Source organism: Nyctereutes procyonoides, unplaced genomic scaffold (genome assembly GCF_905146905.1).
Source record: "Nyctereutes procyonoides isolate TBG_1078 unplaced genomic scaffold, NYPRO_anot_genome, whole genome shotgun sequence".
Taxonomy (NCBI): Eukaryota; Metazoa; Chordata; class Mammalia; order Carnivora; family Canidae; genus Nyctereutes; species Nyctereutes procyonoides.
The window spans coordinates 26,630,442-26,650,399 of NW_026575037.1; the positions used below are offsets into that span (position 1 = coordinate 26,630,442).

The 19,958-nt window shown below is 43.6% G+C and overlaps 1 protein-coding gene across 3 annotated transcripts in view; it reads right to left on the reverse strand.

The window, feature by feature from the left end:
• The window catches only part of KLHL12 (kelch like family member 12), a 28,828-nt gene extending 9,543 nt beyond the window's left edge, over nucleotides 1–19,285 (reverse strand). The window contains exons 1-6 of one of the 3 annotated variants that reach the window (XM_055319137.1): nucleotides 19,105–19,285; nucleotides 16,673–16,906; nucleotides 12,183–12,336; nucleotides 10,936–11,153; nucleotides 5,280–5,429; nucleotides 3,718–3,832 (exon numbers count right to left, since the gene is read on the reverse strand). In XM_055319137.1, coding sequence (XP_055175112.1) covers nucleotides 3,718–3,832; nucleotides 5,280–5,429; nucleotides 10,936–11,153; nucleotides 12,183–12,336; nucleotides 16,673–16,867 — 832 coding nt within the window. In that variant the 5' untranslated portion in view covers nucleotides 16,868–16,906; nucleotides 19,105–19,285. The other 2 variants (XM_055319139.1, XM_055319138.1) reach the window with 2 other exon arrangements.
• Between the last annotated feature and the right edge of the window lie 673 nt (nucleotides 19,286–19,958).

Consider the following 19,958-nt stretch of genomic DNA (forward strand, 5'->3'; position numbering starts at 1 on the left):
AACTCACAACCCTGAGATGAGGAGTTGCATGCTTCACCAACCGAGCCAGCAAGCGCCCCCCTTCCCAAATATTAGTAAAATATTTTGATACATAATTTTACTATTCTTAGGCATTTCAGATGTTATTGTAATTTGAGATTATAAACAATCACATATAACCCTGTGATAATATGCTTGAATTTGAAATTCCAGTTCTTTTCTTTTTTTTTTTTAAAGGTTTTATTTATTTATTCACGAAAGACCCAGAGAGGCAGAGACACAGTAAAGGGAGAAGCAGGCTTCCTCCGGGAGCCCGGTGTGAGACTCGATCCCGAGACCCTGGGGTCACTTCCTGAACCGAAGACAGATGCTCAACCCCTGAGCCACCCAGGCGTCCCAGTACACTCTTTAGTGTTTCTCTCATGTATTTTTGTTATGAGCTCTTTATATATAAATGAGCTTGATTCTGCTGTCGATGTAACAAATTTACTTTCCTAATTTGTCTTATAATGTTGTGCATGATTTTTATTTAGTCAAACTCACTAACCTTATCCTGTGATTTCTTCCATGGTTCTGTGCCTCGTAAGTCTTCCTCTCCTGAGAGAACTTCTAAGTGTTTCAATGTCTTCAGACCCTAACCCGGGGACTACTACTCAAACTAACATGAAAAGAGCTAGAGAAAGGACTGATTAGAAGGAAACCTGTTTGGGATCCCTGGGTGGCTCAGCAGTTTAGTGCCGCCTTCGGCCCAGGGCATGATCCTGGAGACCCGGGATCAAGTCCCACACGTCGGGCTCCCTGCATGGGGCCTGCTTCTCCCTCTGCCTGTGCCTCTCTCTCTCTCTCGAATAAGTAAATACAATATCTAAAAAACAAAAAAAAAAAAAAAAGGGATCCCTGGGTGGCGCAGCGGTTTGGCGCCTGACTTTGACCCAGGGTGCGATCCTGAAGACCCGGGATCGAATCCCATGTCAGGCTCCCGGTGCATGGAGCCTGCTTCTCCCTCTGCCTGTGTCTCTGCGCCTCTCTCTCTCTCTCTCTCTCTCATAAATAAATAAAAATTAAAAAAATAAAAAATAAAAAAAAAAAAGAAGGAAACCTGTTTGTTCTTTGCCAATGAATGGGGTGGGGGAGGAGGGGGCAGGGGAATGGGACTTGTAAAATTAGATTTTATCTTTAGAATGAGGAGAGTATGTCTAAAACGCCTGACAAAAACAGTATGAAAAAGCACATTAGTAAAGCCAAGGCATCTTGACAGTGCCCTTGTCATTATTTGGGGAGGGGAGATAGGAATGTGTGCAAGCTGTGGTATGCAGTCAGAGGACTATAGGAGATACGACTGCAGGATTGCTAACATCACAGGCTTCAGAGACGACATTTCCACATGTATTGCTCTTTAGCTCAGAAAAGGAGATTGTGACAAATTAGAAATGGCAATATCCACTGTATTCTCTGTGAGAGAGTTATGGGTATGAAGTAAATAAGACAAAATCCCCACCCATTATTTGGAATGCCATCTTTATGTAGCTGTAAATTTAATTTCCTTATGCTCTATGCAGAAGAGTCATTATCCTGGTAGCTGGTTTAGCAATTGCTATGAAGGGAGATGAGTAGAGAACATGATAGTAGGAACAATTTATTTCTAAGACACTGACAAGAAGATGCTAATATAAGAATCTAGTTGAAAGGACACCTGGTGGCTCAGTGGTTGAGCATCTGCCTTCAGCTCAGGGAGTGACCCTGGGGTCCTGGGATCGAGTTTTGTATCGGGCTCCGCACAGGGAGCCTGCTTCTCCTCCCTCTGCCTGTGTCTCTGCCTGTGTCTCAATAAAGAAAAATCTTAAAAAAAAAAAAAAAAAGAATCTAGCTGGAAACAGCTTCAGAATTTGTTTTCTGGAACTTCAGAAAAATAACCTCATAACCCTAAGGGCATGTAGAATCACATTCGAATCTCTCACGGTCTTCTCTGTATTCCTAACATTTCCATACTGACATACACTGACATATGGTACTTATACCATTAAAAAAAAAATCAGGGGATCCCTGGGTGGCGCAGCGGTTTAGCGCCTGCCTTTGGCCCAGGGCGTGATCCTGGAGACCCGGGATCGAATCCCACGTCGGGCTCCCGGTGCACGGAGCCTGCTTCTCCCTCTGCCTGTGTCTCTGCCTCTCTCTCTCTCTCTCTCTCTCTCTGTGACTATCATAAAGAAATAAAAATTAAAAAAAAAAAAATCAGGGGACGAATCATCATTCTTTTTTTTTTTTTTTTAAAGATTTTATTTATTTATTCATGAGAATACACAGAGAGGAAAGAGAGAGAGAGGCAGAGGCACAGGCAGAGGGAGAAGCAGGCTCCATGCAGGGAGCTCGACGTGGGACTTGATCCTGGGTCTCCAGGATGACGCCCTGGACTGAAGGTGGCGCTAAACCGCTGAGCCACCCGGGCTGCCCACGAATCATCATTCTACTTCAAACTATCAGTGAACAGCTTAATTATCAATTAACACCTTCATATACACGAGTCCACAGTTAGGTAGGAGAAAAAATATACAATACCAAAAACAAAACACCACCCCATAGATCATTTATAACCTACAATAGTGGAATAGGGAGGACAGGAAACAGAAGCGAGGTAATATCTGAGTACTTACTACCCGTCAGCTTCAATGTCAGGCATCTTATATACACCATCCCATTTAATCTCCACAAACATCCAGGGAAATAAGACATTAGTATCCTCATTTTCCAGGCAGAAGAACAGGCTCAGATAAATTGACGACCTTACCCAAGGTCAAACAACCAGTCATTGGTGGAGCTGTGATATGAACCTAAGTCTCTTTGCTAAGATAACAGCTAACGTATACAGCACTTGTCAGGTGCCAAGAACTAACCCAAGCCTTTTACATAAATCACTTCATTTAACTCTTCATAACCATGTTTGAGGTAAGAACTATGATCCCACTTTAGAGAGGAGGCAACTGAAGCACAGAGAGGCGAGATTTCCTGCCAAAGTTAATATACGTGCCAAGTAGTCAGCTGGGATCTGCACCCACGCAGTCTGGCTCCAGAGTCCAGGCTCTGAACTCTTGAACGTCACTACCAACACCCCTGTACTTTATATTGTACTGCTGCTTTTTCTTCCTCTTTTTTTTTTAAATTTTATTTATTTATGATAGTCACACAGAGAGAGAGAGAGAGAGAGGCAGAGACATAGGCAGAGGGACAAGCAGGCTCCATGCACTGGGAGCCCGACGTGGGATTCCATCCCGGGTCTCCAGGATCGCGCCCTGGGCCAAAGGCAGGCGCTAAACTGCTGCGCCACCCAGGGATCCCTCTCTTCCTCTTTTTACTCCAGAATGGCGAAATACAACTTGGCATCTGAAATAATTTCTAATTCACAGGACTCCAAAAATAGTGAAATAAAATTATAACTCATGCTGCATAGTACTTGACAATTTAGAAAGTGCTTTTACACACTATTCCATTTAATCCTCCAGGTATGTCAAATACATAGGGAAGGTATCCTTAGTTTATAGGAGAGCTCAGAGTGGTGAAGTGACTTGTCCAAGAGGACGCCATTACTAAAAGATTAAAAACAGGTCCGAAACAGGTCTTTGTATTTCTTCCTGAATGTTCTTTTTTTTTTTTTTTTCCTGAATGTTCTTTTTCACTATATCATGCCACCTGGCAAGGGGGAGTTGAAAAATATCCCTTCCTTCTGCCAAGATGCCAGCTTACCTAGACGAGCCCTCGTTCTGGGTCCCTGCATCTGACTTCGTAGTTCAGGCCTCAGATGAAACTTCTTTGCTTCATCAACTAGATCCCTGCACTGCAGACTACAGCGGATGAAAGGCTGAAACATAGCAGATGGTAGAATGAGCCACAGGGGCCACATCTTTAAAATGAATATAAATGGCACACAAAGAAATAACTTCTTGGTAGAGAAAACCAGTTTCTAAAGCTCTGTGGTTCCAGAAGGGCTGCTAGTAATTATGCAGTCTCCACAAATTAAACTAAAAAATTTTAATAGACAATATATCATTACATGGTTCATGGTTCAAAAATCAAATGACATAAAAAGAAATCCTGAGGAATATTTCCTATCCACCTCAGCACTAGGCATTAACTACTTTTATTTGTTTGTTTGTATATCCTTCCAGTGATTACACAAACTTAAGTGCGTAATAGTTAATAAAAATTTTAAGGAACAACCAACAGGCTTCTGTTAATTCCTGGGATGATAAGAAATAGTAAATCTTATCTGAAATAATTTCTCTAAGGTTCATAGCACCGTCACAATGCCCCTGTCTCCACCTGACGGCGCTCTGTAACAGGCAGCTCTTCACATCCCTAGATTCACTCTGCATCCTTCTCCATTCTGCTCGCTGGTTTAGGAGATTGGCCTACATGAAGTAGGTCGTGTGGTCCCCAGGCCCTCTGGATTCTGGCTGGGCTCAGCCAGTGAGGAGCTGTAGAGGAGCTCAGAGAGAGAAGGGGAGTGAGGCCGGGCTCCCTCAGGGCAGGACGAGTGGTCAATCTGGGATTTCAGTCCTGACTCTGACTCGAGAGTCTGAGCTACAGATCACTATATAAAGAAATAGACGTGATGGCTACAGGAGTTGCTAGAAAGAAATTACAAATTATGAGAAAGAGTTTGACACATGGCACTAACCAGCCTGCAATTTTTCTAATGTGACCTGGAAAACTATATATATAGTTAAGTCCCCAAGAGGTCTGGGGCTGGGCCAGAAGGAATGCATTCACTGACCTGGGCTTCACCTGTATGTTAAACAGCAGTACTTGCCAAAGTATGGTCTAGGTCAATCGGTGATATATATGGCAAACATTATGAAAACAGTACACACCAAGAACTTGGGCTAGAGAAACACTTTTATTAAAAAAAACACAGTATTAAAAAAAAAGACAACCACAGTATAACCCAAATTGGTATTAAAATCCATTTTGTGTTGGTTTCACGAGAGGTCAAAAACAGAGACTTGATAAAGCATCTTTTTTAGAGTAGTTTGGAACAACTTATGTTTGATGAAGGGGATGTTATCATCTGATGTTGCTTATGTAAAACACATAAGAATATATAAAACAAAAAGACAAGAAAACAGAAAATTAAACGATAGATTTCCATTTCCAGAAGGCTGACTTGCCAAGCAATTGTGGGGAGACGACCTTGCAACCACCGTCTCCGGCATTCCTAGATAGGCTAACTGGGAGGCCTGAGTTCACAATACTAAGCTGCAAGAGATATTCAAGGTTTTGGATCCTATGTGTTTTGCATGTCTTACCTCAGCGTCTATCACGTCCGTGATGTACCTGGGGGTCAGCAGGGGCATCCGGACATACTGTAGCAGGTCAGGCAAGGATTCTTCACGCTCCTTCTTGGCATGCTTCACCCAGTTGATGACAGCTTCAAAGACGGGCTCTTCCGAATCTACCTATAAATGTATAATTACACCTCATGGAACTCTGCTTTGTGAAATCATCTCACAATCTCCGAAAGTAATGGTGCCTTACTGGTGCCTGTCTCCTTCCTGTTTCCCATTCCCTACCACCATCATTTCCTCTCTTCCAGAAATAGCTACGCTCTTGGGAAACCATTCTTGTCTGACACGACTAAGACTAACAAAAGAGCTGCAGTCGAATGGGGTAAAGAATCTGAGACAGCGCCAAATAAACCATCAGTCACCAGTCGGCTTTTACTTCAGAGGTTTTTCCATTCCTAAATTTTTTTTTCTGGTCATTTTTGAGACTTTACAGGGGGAGGAGGAATCTGTTGCCCTATTCAAAACTGGCTTTATTTTTTTAAAAGTATGTTTAGTGCTCAATGTGGGCCATGAACTCACGACCCTGAGACCAAGACCTGCACACTCTACTGACTGAACCAGCCAGGCACCTCCAAAATCGGCTCTTGAAAACTTGGGTTAAGTGTAGTCTAGTGACCTCCAGAATTGCTCCCCAACTCCTCCATCAAGCCTGTAAGGCAGGAACTTCTCACATCATTATGCTATAGCGCTGCAGTTTCCAAAGAATCGTCAGTTCGTATCTGAACAATTACCAGTTGGCAGGCGCTGGGCTTTGAGATGATACATGTAATCAATCACCTGGGGAGCGTATCTGTTTTGAGATACCTTTCAGAACATGACAGTGCCTAGATTAAGACATCACTCTGTGAACTTTTCCCAAGAACTAAAAATAGAGAAAATATTTCAGAATGTTCCTTCACCGGATTTACCAAACATCTACTAAGTGCCAGGCACAGTGCTGGAAGCTGGTTATACATCGGTAACAAATTAGACATGAACTCTGCTTTCACGTGGGGAGATAACAGTAAAATGAACAATCCCACTGTCATTATATACCATGCAGGAAAAGTACAGGGGCTATGAGACAGACAACATGATGGGATCCCTGAGTGGCTCAGCAGTTTAGCACCTGCCTTGGGCTCAGGGCATGACCCCGGGGTCCCAGGATCGAGTCCTGCATCAGGCTCCCTGCAGGGAGCCTGCTTCTCCCTCTGCCTGTGTCTCTGCCTCTCTGTGTGTCTCATGAATAAATAATAAAATCTTAAAAAAAAAAAAAAAAAGAGAGAGACAGACAACAACAATGAGATTTCCTAATTTAGACTGATGGGTCAGAAAAGGCCTCCCTGCAGAAGAAATAGATTTCAATCTGATGGATGAGTAGCAGTGAGCCAGGAAGAGTAAGAGAGTACTCCAAGGCAAACAGAAGAGCACAAGCAAAAACCCTAGCGCCGTACTGTCCAATACGACAGCCATTAGCCATGTATGGCTATTTATATTTACATTGATTACAATTAAATAAAAACTCAGCTTCTCAGTCCCATTAGTCACATTTCAAGTGCTCAATAGTCACATGTAGCTCGTGATTAGCAAACCAGACAGCACAACTATTGATCCTCTCCATCTTCGCATAATGTTTTACTGGATAGCACTGTCCTAGAGCAGAAACGAACTGACCGTGTGAGAAATGACAGAAGGCTGGTGGGGCAGAGTGAATGAGGCAGAGAAGAATGGTAAAAGATCGAGCTGGAGAGGTGACCAAGGGCCAGCTCAGAGAGAGCATTAGAAGACTGGAGTTCACTCTAACAGCAATGGGAAACCCACTAAGAGGTTTCACCCAAACTTGTGATATGAGCATACTGAGGTCTGTAAAGATTACCCTACCGTGGGCAGAACAGTGTGGAAGGCCAAGGGCTGGGACATCAGTTACAGCCTCCTCTGGCACATTAGGCAAAAGGTGGTGGGTGCTTAGACTATGGCAGTGGTGATAGAAATTTATGCACTGAATTTATGAGAGGTCAAACTGACCGGCCTACTGACGGATTAGATGCAGAGCAGTGTGCAGAAGGCTGTCCACAACTAAAAAAAAAAATTTTTTTTTAAAGACAAGAATGACAAGCTAATAGTTATAAACAGCTACATGCTAGCTCTGACATATTCTAGGTTAAATTAGATATATCAACTTATAATGTTGCTTTTCAATCATGAACAGAGATCCTTGATCTTACTGAAGACAGAATAAACTAGAATTGCAGAGAAATAGCTAAATTAGGAGGAAAACACCCCTACATCAATGCCTCACTGCTAAGAAGAATTTCCTAATAATAGATTTCACAGAGAACTATTTTATGTATCAGGCACGGATACTTGTATTTTTTTTTAAACTTCTTTTTTTTTATTTTTTTTTTAATTTATTTATGATAGTCACAGAGAGAGAGAGAGAGAGAGAGAGAGAGAGGCAGAGACACAGGCAGAGGGAGAAGCAGGCTCCATGCACCGGGAGCCCAATGTGGGATTCGATCCCGGGTCTCCAGGATCGCGCCCTGGGCCAAAGGCAGGCGCCAAACCGCTGCGCCACCCAGGGATCCCCAGGATACTTGTATTTAATGATCAGAATGGCCCTATGCACTAAGCATGACTATTATCTACAGAAGAGGAAACTGAAGATCAGTGGTTAGGTTAACACATGTCACACAGCCAGAATAAACCCCAGCCTGATCCTAAAGACCATGCTGTTTTCACTAGTACATTATACTGTTTCCCATTAGGTTAAGTACTATCGTTTTATACAATTAAGAGGAAGTATTAGTTGGGAGGTAAGATGTCTGGTTCCTCTTTCTGACTGGTACATGGAAAAAAAAGTGCCATTTGCTGTCTTTCCAGAAAAAAAAAAAAAAAGTCCTGACAGATGCTGAAGAAAGATTATATAAAAGAGTTCTTTCTCAAACTCTTTTCGCCTCAGTTTCTGAACAAAAAAATTAGTCTTTTGCTCTTCCTGCTCTCCGTTTAATTTTATTCCAAAGTCTATATAGTTCTAAAATAAGTGATTGCTGTAACTGCTTGCTGATTTGGTCAATTAGAAAGTAACTAGGCAATCTGCTCATAGTTTCTTGGAACAGAACAATCCAGAGCCAGACTGCCCAGATAGGAGGCCTAGCTCTACCACTCACTGGCTCTAGTATGGTGGGTACCTTTGAAGCCTCAGTTTCTGCCTCTGAAAAACAGAGACAGTTCTGAGAACTACATAGGTGTGATATTCCACGAATGGTACCCACTGAAAGGAAAGTCCAGGGTATAGGGAATTTTATCTGCTTTGGCCACAGTCAGATTGCTGGTACCTGGAACTGTTCTGGACATACAGTAAGTGCCCAATAAAAATTAAATAAAGGAACCAACAGTAAATGTTTAGTAAGTTCATCTCTTTTGTTATTATGTGCAGTGAACTTCCAAGTCTTTAGTTTAGTGCTCATTCTATTCACTATTATTTTCTAATGTATGGATAAATCCAGACAAATCAAGATATCCTGGCAAGTTATCAGTTTTCCAAGTCAGAAGAAAGTGCCATTTGTCTCTACGCGAAATTTCAGTGCATGGACACAATGTCCTGCCACAGCAAGAGTGAGAACAAAACTTTAGCAAATATTTGGCTCAGTAACATTGGTAACAGCAGTTTCTCTGGACTAATATGACACCATGTCAAACTGGAAAATGATTCCTCATTAGCTGGAAACAATGTCACCAGTGTGCCTTAACCAATTTTCCCTCAGAAAAGTCAGTAGGGGGACACCTGGGTGGCTCAGCGGTTGAGCCTCTGCCTTCCGCCTAGGGCGTGATCCTGGAGACCCGGGATCGAGTCCCGCCATCAGGCTCCCTGCATGGAGCCTGCTTCCCTCTCTGCCTGTGTCCCTGCCTCTCTCTCTCTGTGTCTCTCATGAATAAATGGATAAAATCTTAAAAAAAGAAAGAAAAGAAAAGTCAGGGGGGGGGGGGCGCCTGGGTGGCTCAGTGGTTGAGCATCTGCCTTTGGTTCAGGGTGTGACCTCAGGGTCTTGGGATTGAGTCCCATATCAGGCTCCCCACAGGGAGCTTGCTTCCCCCTCCACCTGGGTCTCTGCCTCTCTCATGGATAAATAAAATCTTAAAAAAAAAAAAAAAAAAGTAGGGAAAGCAAAAAAGAAAAAGTTAGCTAAAATTTGATAAAAAATATTCTTAAGACTATTTATTATATTACATGAGAATCCTAGTTTTAACAAAATAGGTTATCATTTGGTTTACGGAAGTATATTGTAGGATTTTTTTTAGCAAATTCCTTCTATAACACTTTGACTATTTATCAGACTTTGATTCTTTTCAATATATCTCTTGTTTCAACTGAAGTGCCACTAACTTCTGGGAATCCACTAATTCCAAATTCATTTTTTATTATTATCTAAGGAGAATGAGAGGAAAACCAATGAACTCTTGGCGTTTCTAGAGAATTGAATTTCTCCTGACTGGAGGAAACAAAACCTTACAGATGGACTTCTTTCCTGTCACTTGGCTCTGCTAGGCATTTTCTAGGAGCTACTAACTAGAGAATCTGACCACTAGAGATTAATGCCTTGAGCTTCAAAGACCTCTATAGCTCTATAATGGACTTCTCACTCCAACTGTTAGCCAAACTAACACCTCTATGCGATAAAAAGTGCTGAACTATGGGCACTATGACTTAGCGTCAGGACTGACGAAGATCCTTCTTGCTGGGGTACATACCTGAACCCTTGCCCACCCACAGGTGGTTTCTATTCTGCTCGGTGAAACATGACTCCTTCCAGGCCTAGTTCACATGTCCCTTCTTCCCACCCCCTCATACCTTCATACACACTTGGAATCTGCTGCCTGCTTATGATTGCCAACCTATTTTCACTTCCTTTTTGCTCTAATTTTAACTTGGAAGGTTTAATTCTTCTAATTTCTTCACTTTGAATAAGTTCATTATTCTCACTAGACTCTCTAAGTTTTGTCTTTTTGTCTGTCTCTACCACTACACTGAATTACTGAAAACGAGAACTGCATTTTACTCACTTTTGGATCCATAGCATCTGGCACGTGGAGTTTGAGATTATCTACTGCTGTATAGTATTCTCAACGTTTGTAAAATGAGTGAATGAGTAAGAGAAGTGTTCTACAGAAATCTACTTTCCTTCCAATATCTTATTCTACTCTCTTTAGTAGTGACTCTTCACCACTGGGATCATATATTGAGGAAGGTGGCTAACTCCCTTCCATAAAAGTGCAAATAAATTTGGCATATACTTTCAGGGGCTCTGAGTGAAACCTGTGAAGCCAATATTGATACTTTCTTTTTTAAAAGATTTTTTATTTTTTATTTATTCATAGAGACACACAGAGAGAGGCAGAGACACAGGCAGAGGGAGAAGCAGGCTCCATGCAGAGAGCCTGACGTGGGACTCAATCCCGGGTCTCCAGGATCACACCCCTGGGCTGCAGACGGCACTAAACCGTTGCACCACCGGGGCTGCCTGCCAATATTGATACTTCAGATGCCCTGCTATAGAAGCACAGTAATTCCACCTTGCCTTTTCCAAGTTCTGTAATGGCCCAGTCTTGAAGAAACCCTAATCCCAAGCCAAATTTGTACCTGAATTTCATCACACTTGATTAGCTTTTCCACCTCTCCTTGACTCAGAAGAATGAATTCTTCATGCTGTACCACTTCAGGAAAATGCTTCTGGCTAAAAACCTCAGCAGCTTGCATCAGGTCAACACAATTGTGAGTTTCAGCAAAATCCCTGATACCCAGGCAATTAGAGGGGTCCAACTGACTTTCTAAGAACTCACAGCAGGCTTGCTTCACACCTAGGACAAACACAGACAAGGAACACTTCAGGATACTTGACCAGGAGTGAACTGGTCTACATTCTTGGATCAAAACCCCTTCTCTTCATGGTAACAGAGGAATCCTAGTTCAATACTGAATGATCAGGTTAGAAATTTTATGCTTAAGGAATTCAAATGCAATTTCTGTCTCCTGCGCTATGTGACCCTCAAGTAAGGCCTTTATAACTGTGTCTGATTCAGCTTTAAAATAAGTATAGTAAGACAAATTGTTTCTATGGACACTGGCACAATTAATCCAAAATGCCCATACAACTCTTGGGAATCAAGCTTTTATAAAACCAATCATAATTTAATATAATGTACCTAAGTTTACTCTATATGCAAACTTACTGAAAGACTCCTATGAAGGAAAAGTTAGAGATGCTAACACCAATCTTTTATTTCTCTAATTGGAAAGTTCAGAGTCCAAACCTAAGTTTTCAATTACGTATTAAAAAAAGAAAATTTTCAGCCATGTGTTTAGAAAAACTGAAAATCACAGAAATATTAGTGCAAGAAAGATGGACTGGGAACAGGAATGTCTAACCCTGCAAAAACATTATGTACTTTCATTTTTGTGTCCACTTAAATTTTCAATAATTTACATGATTCAAAAATTAAAAGTACAAAGGGTTTGCTGTGAATATCCCCCCACCCTCCCTACCCACCTGGCCCTCTAGTTCCCTTTCATGAAGGCTGTGAATAGTATCAGTTTTCTGTGTTTCCTTGCAGAGTTCTTGTGTACATATATGTAAGAAAATGTGTCTAGCATTCCCTCTTCTATTTTTTTAAAAATGGAAAAGATGTAAATGCTCTCTTCTAAAGAGCCAAATATTCGTATGTGGAGACGTTCTTTTATATTACGATTGAAATCTGATCTTCTGTGCCACAGGCAGTAGACGTGAGCACCCACAGTCTGTCTCCATAACGTGCATAATTAAGTTCATATCGTTATTTTTAAGCATCTCCAAGGCTGCCTTGGCAGGTCAGCAACATTAGCATCCGTACCTTTCAGCTGGAGCAGACAGGCTGCAGGGAGCAGTTCTTGTACATTCTCCACTGTCACATGTACTGTTTCAGTGTACACAAAGTCCAACAGAATTTCCATGGTAGAAGCAGTTAAACCTTGAATATCAACATAAGGTTTCCCCTTCTCTGAAAGCTGAAAATTCAAAGGGTGTGGAAATAATGGTGGTTATGATCCCACAAAAGAAAGGCTGAATCTCATATCTAAGAGCTTGAAGGGACATTAATTGAATACACACTTTAATAGTTATGGTCTAATTTGTTGAATTTGTAGAAAAAAAAAAGGCAAAAAAAAAAGTTAAAAAAAAAATACTAATTTGTTGGATTTGTAGAAAGCAAGTATGCCATGTATCTGGTAGCTTTTCAAACTGGGGGCAGCTGTATGCAACCCAAGAGCACACGGCAAGGTGACACTGTGGAATATCAATTTTGCCAGTGAATAATTTAAAATGCTGCCTTCATAATAAAACAAGCCTAGAGCTTTTACAGAATAGAATGCAAAAGTTCCACGAAAATACTATCAGTGTCCAGGAGCTTTTAAGATAAAACACAAAATTTCAATAAAGTTTCATGCTTGTAGAGGACCCTGTGGCTTACAGCTCCAGACTCTCTAAAACTACTCAGTATTGTTCTATCTGTCTTTAGACTACATTTGGTAATGACAAAAGATGCAGGTCATCTTAAGGGGCCCTTCTACTGTGACACTGTCTGAATATAAGGAACTTGTTTGATAACTTTCTCAAAATATTGGATTGACTCTATTGACTCTATTGTTAGTGGCATGTTTAGTCTAGAATATACTCTTGGAGTTATTAATATCGAAGATGCCAGATAATCATAGAAAATTGTTCGAATAAGGGTGGAAATCTTCAGTTTTATAGGACAGGAAACTATCTGAAAATCGATAACCTTATGAAAATTTTATTACATCTTAACCTTAATTAGAAATTCAAATTACTCGCAAAACTCCAGTGTACTTTAATTCTGAACTAAATGTCTTTATCATCTTTGATTCCTCCATCAGCCCAAAATAATAATCAAAAAGTGTTCTCTACCAAAGCCATTAACAAAATCAATCCCTGACATTAAAAATGTCACTAGTATACTATTTTGGAAAAACTAAAATTTTATTAACATTGCACATAATAAAAAATATTTACAAACAAAAATATGTAAGTACATTTATTCCAGAAATTTCTTATTCAATAAACTATTCTCAAATAACTTAAATATGAAAATATTTCACTATTAATTCAGAGCAATTTATAGTATTTTACATTTACATCTGCTTTATAATTTTTCTGAGAGTTATTTACTATCTTATTTACTTATTTACTATCACTTCACCCAATTCTCACGGCAACCTGATAAGGACTTAGAGTTCTGATATTATTCACACTCAAGACATAAACGACCTAAGGTTCAAAGAAGTTACGTGACTTAACCAAGCTCTTAACTAGTAAGAGACAGATAAAACTCAGAGGTCCCTCTTGCTTCACTCAAATGATCTTTCAGTTGGACCACATTTGAGGAGCATTTCAGGGCTAGAGGGGAACAATGAAACCATCTAGTTCAACTACTTTATTTTAAAGATCAACCCAGTGAAGTTATATGGTTGCCAGGATTCACACAGCTCAGCTAAGAGAATTGAGCCTAAGACCCAGGTCTCTGAACCCTCTCCTTTAAATCAACTGCTCCTAAAAATAAAAGACAAAACCATCTGGTATTTTCTTGCCTAATACCAGTTTTTAAAGAAAGACTAGAAAATAATCACTGATGAGAAAAAGGAATTCTTTTATAGAACTCCAGATTTCAACGTGCAGAGAGAGTAAAGACAGACTAATTTTCCTCAAGCTGACAAAGAACAGGATGCACAACATATAATTAGTAGTCAGCAGTCCTGATCCATTAGTACTTCATGCTCAGCAGCTGCTGAGAGAACCTTCCTTACCCAGTTAAATGCCAAGTGCTTCTGATGCTCTTGGGCAGATATTCCTTCTGGAGCACAATATGGGACAGGGATGTGTGATGTGTATTACACAAGAGCATTTTAAAATTAGCCTGAATTAGCTGGAATATCTGTCAGGTTTCCATGTTTTTTCTACCAGCCATGTGACCAAGCACTGGCTCAGAGCATCATAAACTATTTTTGCTTTGAAATTATAGAATATTGGGATCCCTGGGTGGCGCAGCGGTTTGGCGCCTGCCTTTGGCCCAGGGCGTGATCCTGGAGACCCGGGATCGAATCCCACGTAGGGCTCCCAGTGCATGGAGCCTGCTTCTCCCTCTGCCTGTGTCTCTGCCTTTCTCTCTCTCTGTATGACTATCGTAAATAAATAAAAAAAATTAAAAAAAAAAAAAGAAATTATAGAATATAAAAATCCACATATCAGAGGCTGAGGAAGCAAAGAAGTTAAAACTTGTATAAGGCAAGTAAGATTTGTATGAAGCAATATGGCATATATTCGTAGCTTTTCAAATATGGCATATATTGTTTGGGTTTAGAGTCAGAAAATTTAGGAATAAACCCCATCTCTACCATTTATAAGCCATGTGACCTTAGGCAAGTCATTTAATATCTGAGACCTTGTTTCTTCTTTTGTAAAATGAGATGGTAACTTCTAATCCTAGCGTGACAGAAATACAGCAGTCACTTAACACAGTACCTGGCCCATAAAAAGAAGTTATTGTCATTTTTATGTTACCACCTCTCCTATTCAGATCCAACAGCAACATCTTCACTAAGGAGATGAGAGTAACTAAAGAAAACACTGGTGGTTAACAAGATTTGTAAAAAGGCTCCTGGGTGGCTCAGTCAGTTAAGCCTTGGACTCTTCTTGATTTCAGATCAGGTCAAGATCTCAGGGTTGAGAGACTGACCTTGTGTCAGGCTCCCTGCTGGGCATGGAGCCTGCTTAAAATTCTCTCTCTCCTTCCCTCTGTCCCCTCCCCACCCACCCTTCCTAACCACCCCCGACTTGTGTGCGGCTCTCTTAAAATTTTTTTTAATTACATTAACGTAATGTGATATTTCAGGCATATATATAAGTATATGTACATGATATAATACACACTGGTGTATTCTCACTCAAGCTTAAAAAAATTCAAGACAAGGGAGCCTTGTTGGTTAAGCATCCAACTCCTGACTCTTGATTTGGGCTCAGGTTATGACCCTGCTCAGGGTCCTGAGATCGAGCCCTGTGACGGGCTCCATGCTCAGCAGTCTGTTTCCCTTCTTCCTCTGCCTCTGTCTCTCCCTCTGCTCTTGTGTGGTCTCTCTCTCTCTCTAAAATAAATCTTTAACAAAAATTCAAGATAATTGACTTAAAATTTAAAAATCAGACTTGAGATTTTGAAAAAATAGAAAAGTGCAGTGTTCTCTGCTGTTTGGCTTTCTAACAGTACTTCACAATATATTCAACAGCCTCACTCTACAGTGCTCTGCCAATTACTAAACCAATCTTTTTTTTAAAAGATGTATTTACTTATTTGTGGAGCAGGGCAGAGGGAGAGAATCTTCAGACTCCGTGGTGAGTAGGGAGCTGAAGGGGAGCCAGAGGGGAGGAGGGGCTCAATCCCAGGATCCTGAGATCACAACCTGAGCCGGAACCAAGAGCTGGATGCTTGACTGACTGAGCCACTCGGGAGCCCCTAAAGCCTTTCAAGACTTCATTTATTTATTTGAGAGAGAGACACACACACACGGAGGGAGGGAGCACGCATACTCGGGTGCTGGGGGGAGGAGAGGGCAGCAGAGACCCCGTGGAGCAGGAGCCCAGAATCAAGACCTGAGCAGAAGGCAGACACCTAACCCACAGAATCACCACCCAGGCACCCCACAGTCTTTAACACCTATAAGCACAACCTTTTATCTTGTCAGTCAACCTTTTCTTTATTCCCTTTAACTGCTTATACTCCATAGCATCTTTTTCCAAGTTGTACTTCACACGCCTACACAGTCATGACGTCATTAAGTCCTCCTCCTATCTGAAATCTACACGGGTAGAACAAATGTTGATTTTCTTCATATACTGTTCGGTGGAGTTGGATGAGGACTGCATCTTCTCTCCTCCCCTTCCCTTTATCCCCCTAGTATTCACTTAAAAATATTTGATTTTAGAAGGAGAAAAAAAAACAGCAAAACAATTTTTAGAAATAAGTAAAATCTAGTAGCTGACGTTTGTGTTTTTACCACATGCCAGACACTGTTCTGAATACTTCAGATGTGGTTTTCTCAAAGAACTGTCACAATAACCGTGTGTGATGGCATATTGCTATCACCCCTGACTTAGAGATGGGGAAAATAAGACACAGTCAAAAGGCAGATTTGGACCAGACTCTGCCGACTAACCCACCATATACCATAGGAATTCACTACTACATCAAATTTCTACTATTTCATTCAGTGAAATGAGACAACTATAAGGTTACAAGTGTGAGTTTCATTTGCGAGCTGGTAACTTACCACTTACCTCACTAGTGAACATGGCGCAGAAGTAATCACTACAGGCAGCCAGCACAATTCGATGTGCGGGGAAGTCTTTCTGCTCTACTCTCAAAGTCACATCGCAGAGGGTATTGCTCTTCCGGAGAGAGTTCATTGAATTGAGGATGGATTTAGCATGAGTATTTGTCATTATGTCTTTGGGGGCCATAATGCCTCCCATCAAGCAATATGGAGAAAGAATGAAAGGGGTCCTTGGATTCTGCAAGTACAAGAGGAAAAAACCCAGAGCTCGCTTGAAGGACTAGGAGAACTAAACATATTCCACGCAATTAAGCTACACAATTAAGGACGCTTCCTCAGACCCAAATGCAAGTAGAGGGTACGCCTATTACTGGTCTTCCCGCAACAATCCAGCCACCAACTATCCCAAGTAAACACAACCTCTTCCTCTGAATTCTAATATGGAGCACCCCTACCACTTGACATTTATTACGATCAACACTCAACTATTGTAAATAGAAACCACACATATCTTGCATAGCTTCACAATGCTGTCATGTCAAACGATAAAATGAAAACATAAAACTTGGGCAGCCCGGGTGGCCCAGCGGTTTAGCGCCACCTTCAGCCCAGGGCCTGATCCTGGAGACCCGGGATCGAGTCCCACGTCGGGCTCCCTGCATGGAGCCTGCTTCTCCTTCTGCCTGTGTCTCTTTGCTCCCCCCTCTCTCTGTGTCTCTCATGAACAAACAAAATATTTTTAAAAACCCCAAAATTTCCTAAAGGTGTGATTATCACTACTACTTAATATCCTTGAGTAGATTAAGTAGACAAGTATTTAGAAAAGAGCCTTGTTTTATATATTTTTTTCCTACCACAGGAGTTATTAAATACTTAGAAATCAAATGCAAGAAAAGAAAAATTGTGTATTTGACTTAGAGCAATAAAGGCCAGAGTCAGTGAAAGTGTACTTTTTTTCGAAAGAAGTATGCAAAATTATAACTTCCAAATATACCTGGATTTCTTCTTAAAATGATACCCTGAATAATGGAGACACTGCAAGCTTACCTATGGACTTTCACGTGATTAAGTTCTCGAAGCTCTTCTGCGGAAGGGCCTTCCCGCAATACATTACTAGTAAATGTGCGGTAGGAATTCTCGTATACTGAAACTAAGAGCCTAACTATTAGGACAGAAACCTATTAAAACTCCATTACTAATTTTACTGCCATACCCAGTCGCTTGCAAAGTTCATTTGTATGCATCAATTAAATAAACTCAGTAACATATATTTAAAAAAAAAAAAACCAATGTACTTTTTACTTTGTTGACAGGCTTTTAGTGACACTTTATTTTTTATTTTTTTGTTTCAAGGAACAATTTCTGGGGCAATAAAATGGGATGGTTATTAAGAGAGTCTCATCTGGAATCTAAAACTTTCTGAAATAATCCAAGAAAAAAAAATCAGAGTATGATCTTCACGAGTCCACGACTCGCACCCATCCTTTCAGAGTAGCACACACAAGGTCCTGAGTGCTCCCCTCCCCTAACCCTATGTCAGCACAGCATCCCACAAGCGCCCTGCATGGCCTCCCCGACAGCCTGCAACATCCATGTCGCAGGGTAAGAGCTGATCCACCAAAGCCTGTGGCAGTTTCTGAAGAGACTGTCCTGGAGCCTACTTACTCATGGCCCCGGATGTGGGACAGGAGCCTGCACGGACGCCCGCTTGCAGGAAAGCTCACCTGGGCAGGCTCCTGGGCAGGCACCAGGGCAGGCACCTGGGGAGGCACCAGGGCAGGCACCTGGGGAGGCACCAGGGCAGGCACCTGGGGAAGCACCAGGGCAGGCACCTGGGCAGGCTCCTGGGGAGGCACCGGGCAGGCACCAGGACAGGCTCCTGGGCAGGCACCAGGGCAGGCACCAGGGCACGCTCCTGGGCAGGCACCTGGGGAGGCTCCAGGGCAGGCACCTGGGCAGGCACCAGGGCAGGCACCTGGCAGCACAGGGCACGCTCCTGGGCAGGCACCTGGGGAGGCACCAGGGCACGCTCCTGGGCAGGCTCCTGGGCAGGCACCTGGGCACGCACCTGGGGAGGCAACTGGGCAGGCACCTGGGGAGGCTCCAGGGCAGGCACCTGGGCAGGCTCCTGGGGAGGCTCCTGGGCAGGCACCAGGGCAGGCACCTGGGCAGGCACCAGAGCAGGCACCTGGGCTCGGCCGGGCCCGGGGTCCACGGCTTGGGCGTCCCACCTCGGTTCCCGCCCCTCGCGCCCCGGCCTCGCCGGTCACCCTCACCCTAACATCCGGCAGGGCCTCCACGGAAGGTCCGGGGGAGGCGCCCAGGCGGAGAAGGGGAGGAACCCGGCCGCAGGCCTCCCTCCGCCGCCGGCGCCCGCGCGTCCCACCCCGGGGGAGAGGACGGCCGGGCGGGGGCGGCGCAGCCGCGCCGACTCACCTCGGCTCCAGCCACGCGGCCTCGCCGGGCCCGTCCCCCGCCCGCGGGGACCCCGAGGGGCGCGGGGCCAGCAGGCGGCTCAGGAGGAGCCCAGGCGCCGCCGCCGCCGCCGCCCCCACCCGCAGGCTCCGGAGCCGTCACCGTGGTCGCTCGGGCTCGGCGCTCCGCGGCCGCGCGGCGTGATGACGCAATGCAGCGCGAGGCCCCGCCCCGGCCGCGTCACGTGAGCAGGCGGCGCCACGTGACCTCCGGGCGCCCGGGGGCGGGGCCGGGGGCGGGGCCGGGGGCGGGGCCGCGGGAGCATCCGCAAGGGGCGGGGTCCACGGCTGCGGAGGCGCAGGTTGCCGCAGCGACTGTTACCTGCCCGGTGTCCCGGAGCCCTCGCACCTCGAGGAAACCCGCGGGCGCCTCCAGGTGCTTCACCTCCGTTGTCCACAGCGGCCTTTCCCCGCGGACCACGGCAGCGGCGAGAATCCCGAGCCCTGCGACCCACGGACCTCGGCGTTCTCGGCATCACAGTGGGGCCTGTCATCCCCTTGAGGTGGTTCTCCGCCACCTGCACCACCCGCACCTGGACGACCAAGTGGAGGGAGCTAAGGGTCCCCAGTGCTGGGCGCCGTGAGGGGGAGCGCCGAGGATCCTACTGAAGTCCCAGGAGTCATCCATCATTTCCCCTTTGTCTTCTGGCGACTTTTCACCAGCGCCTGGGTGCGGAGTGTCCACTTCGGGAATTTTGCTTCGAATCGACTCTGGCAGTTACCTCAGTGCTTCAGAGGGGAATGGGGCTCCTCGATTCAACTTCTGTCAATGTCCAAACTAATTATGCTTAATTATACAGCAGTTGCCCCTTCACC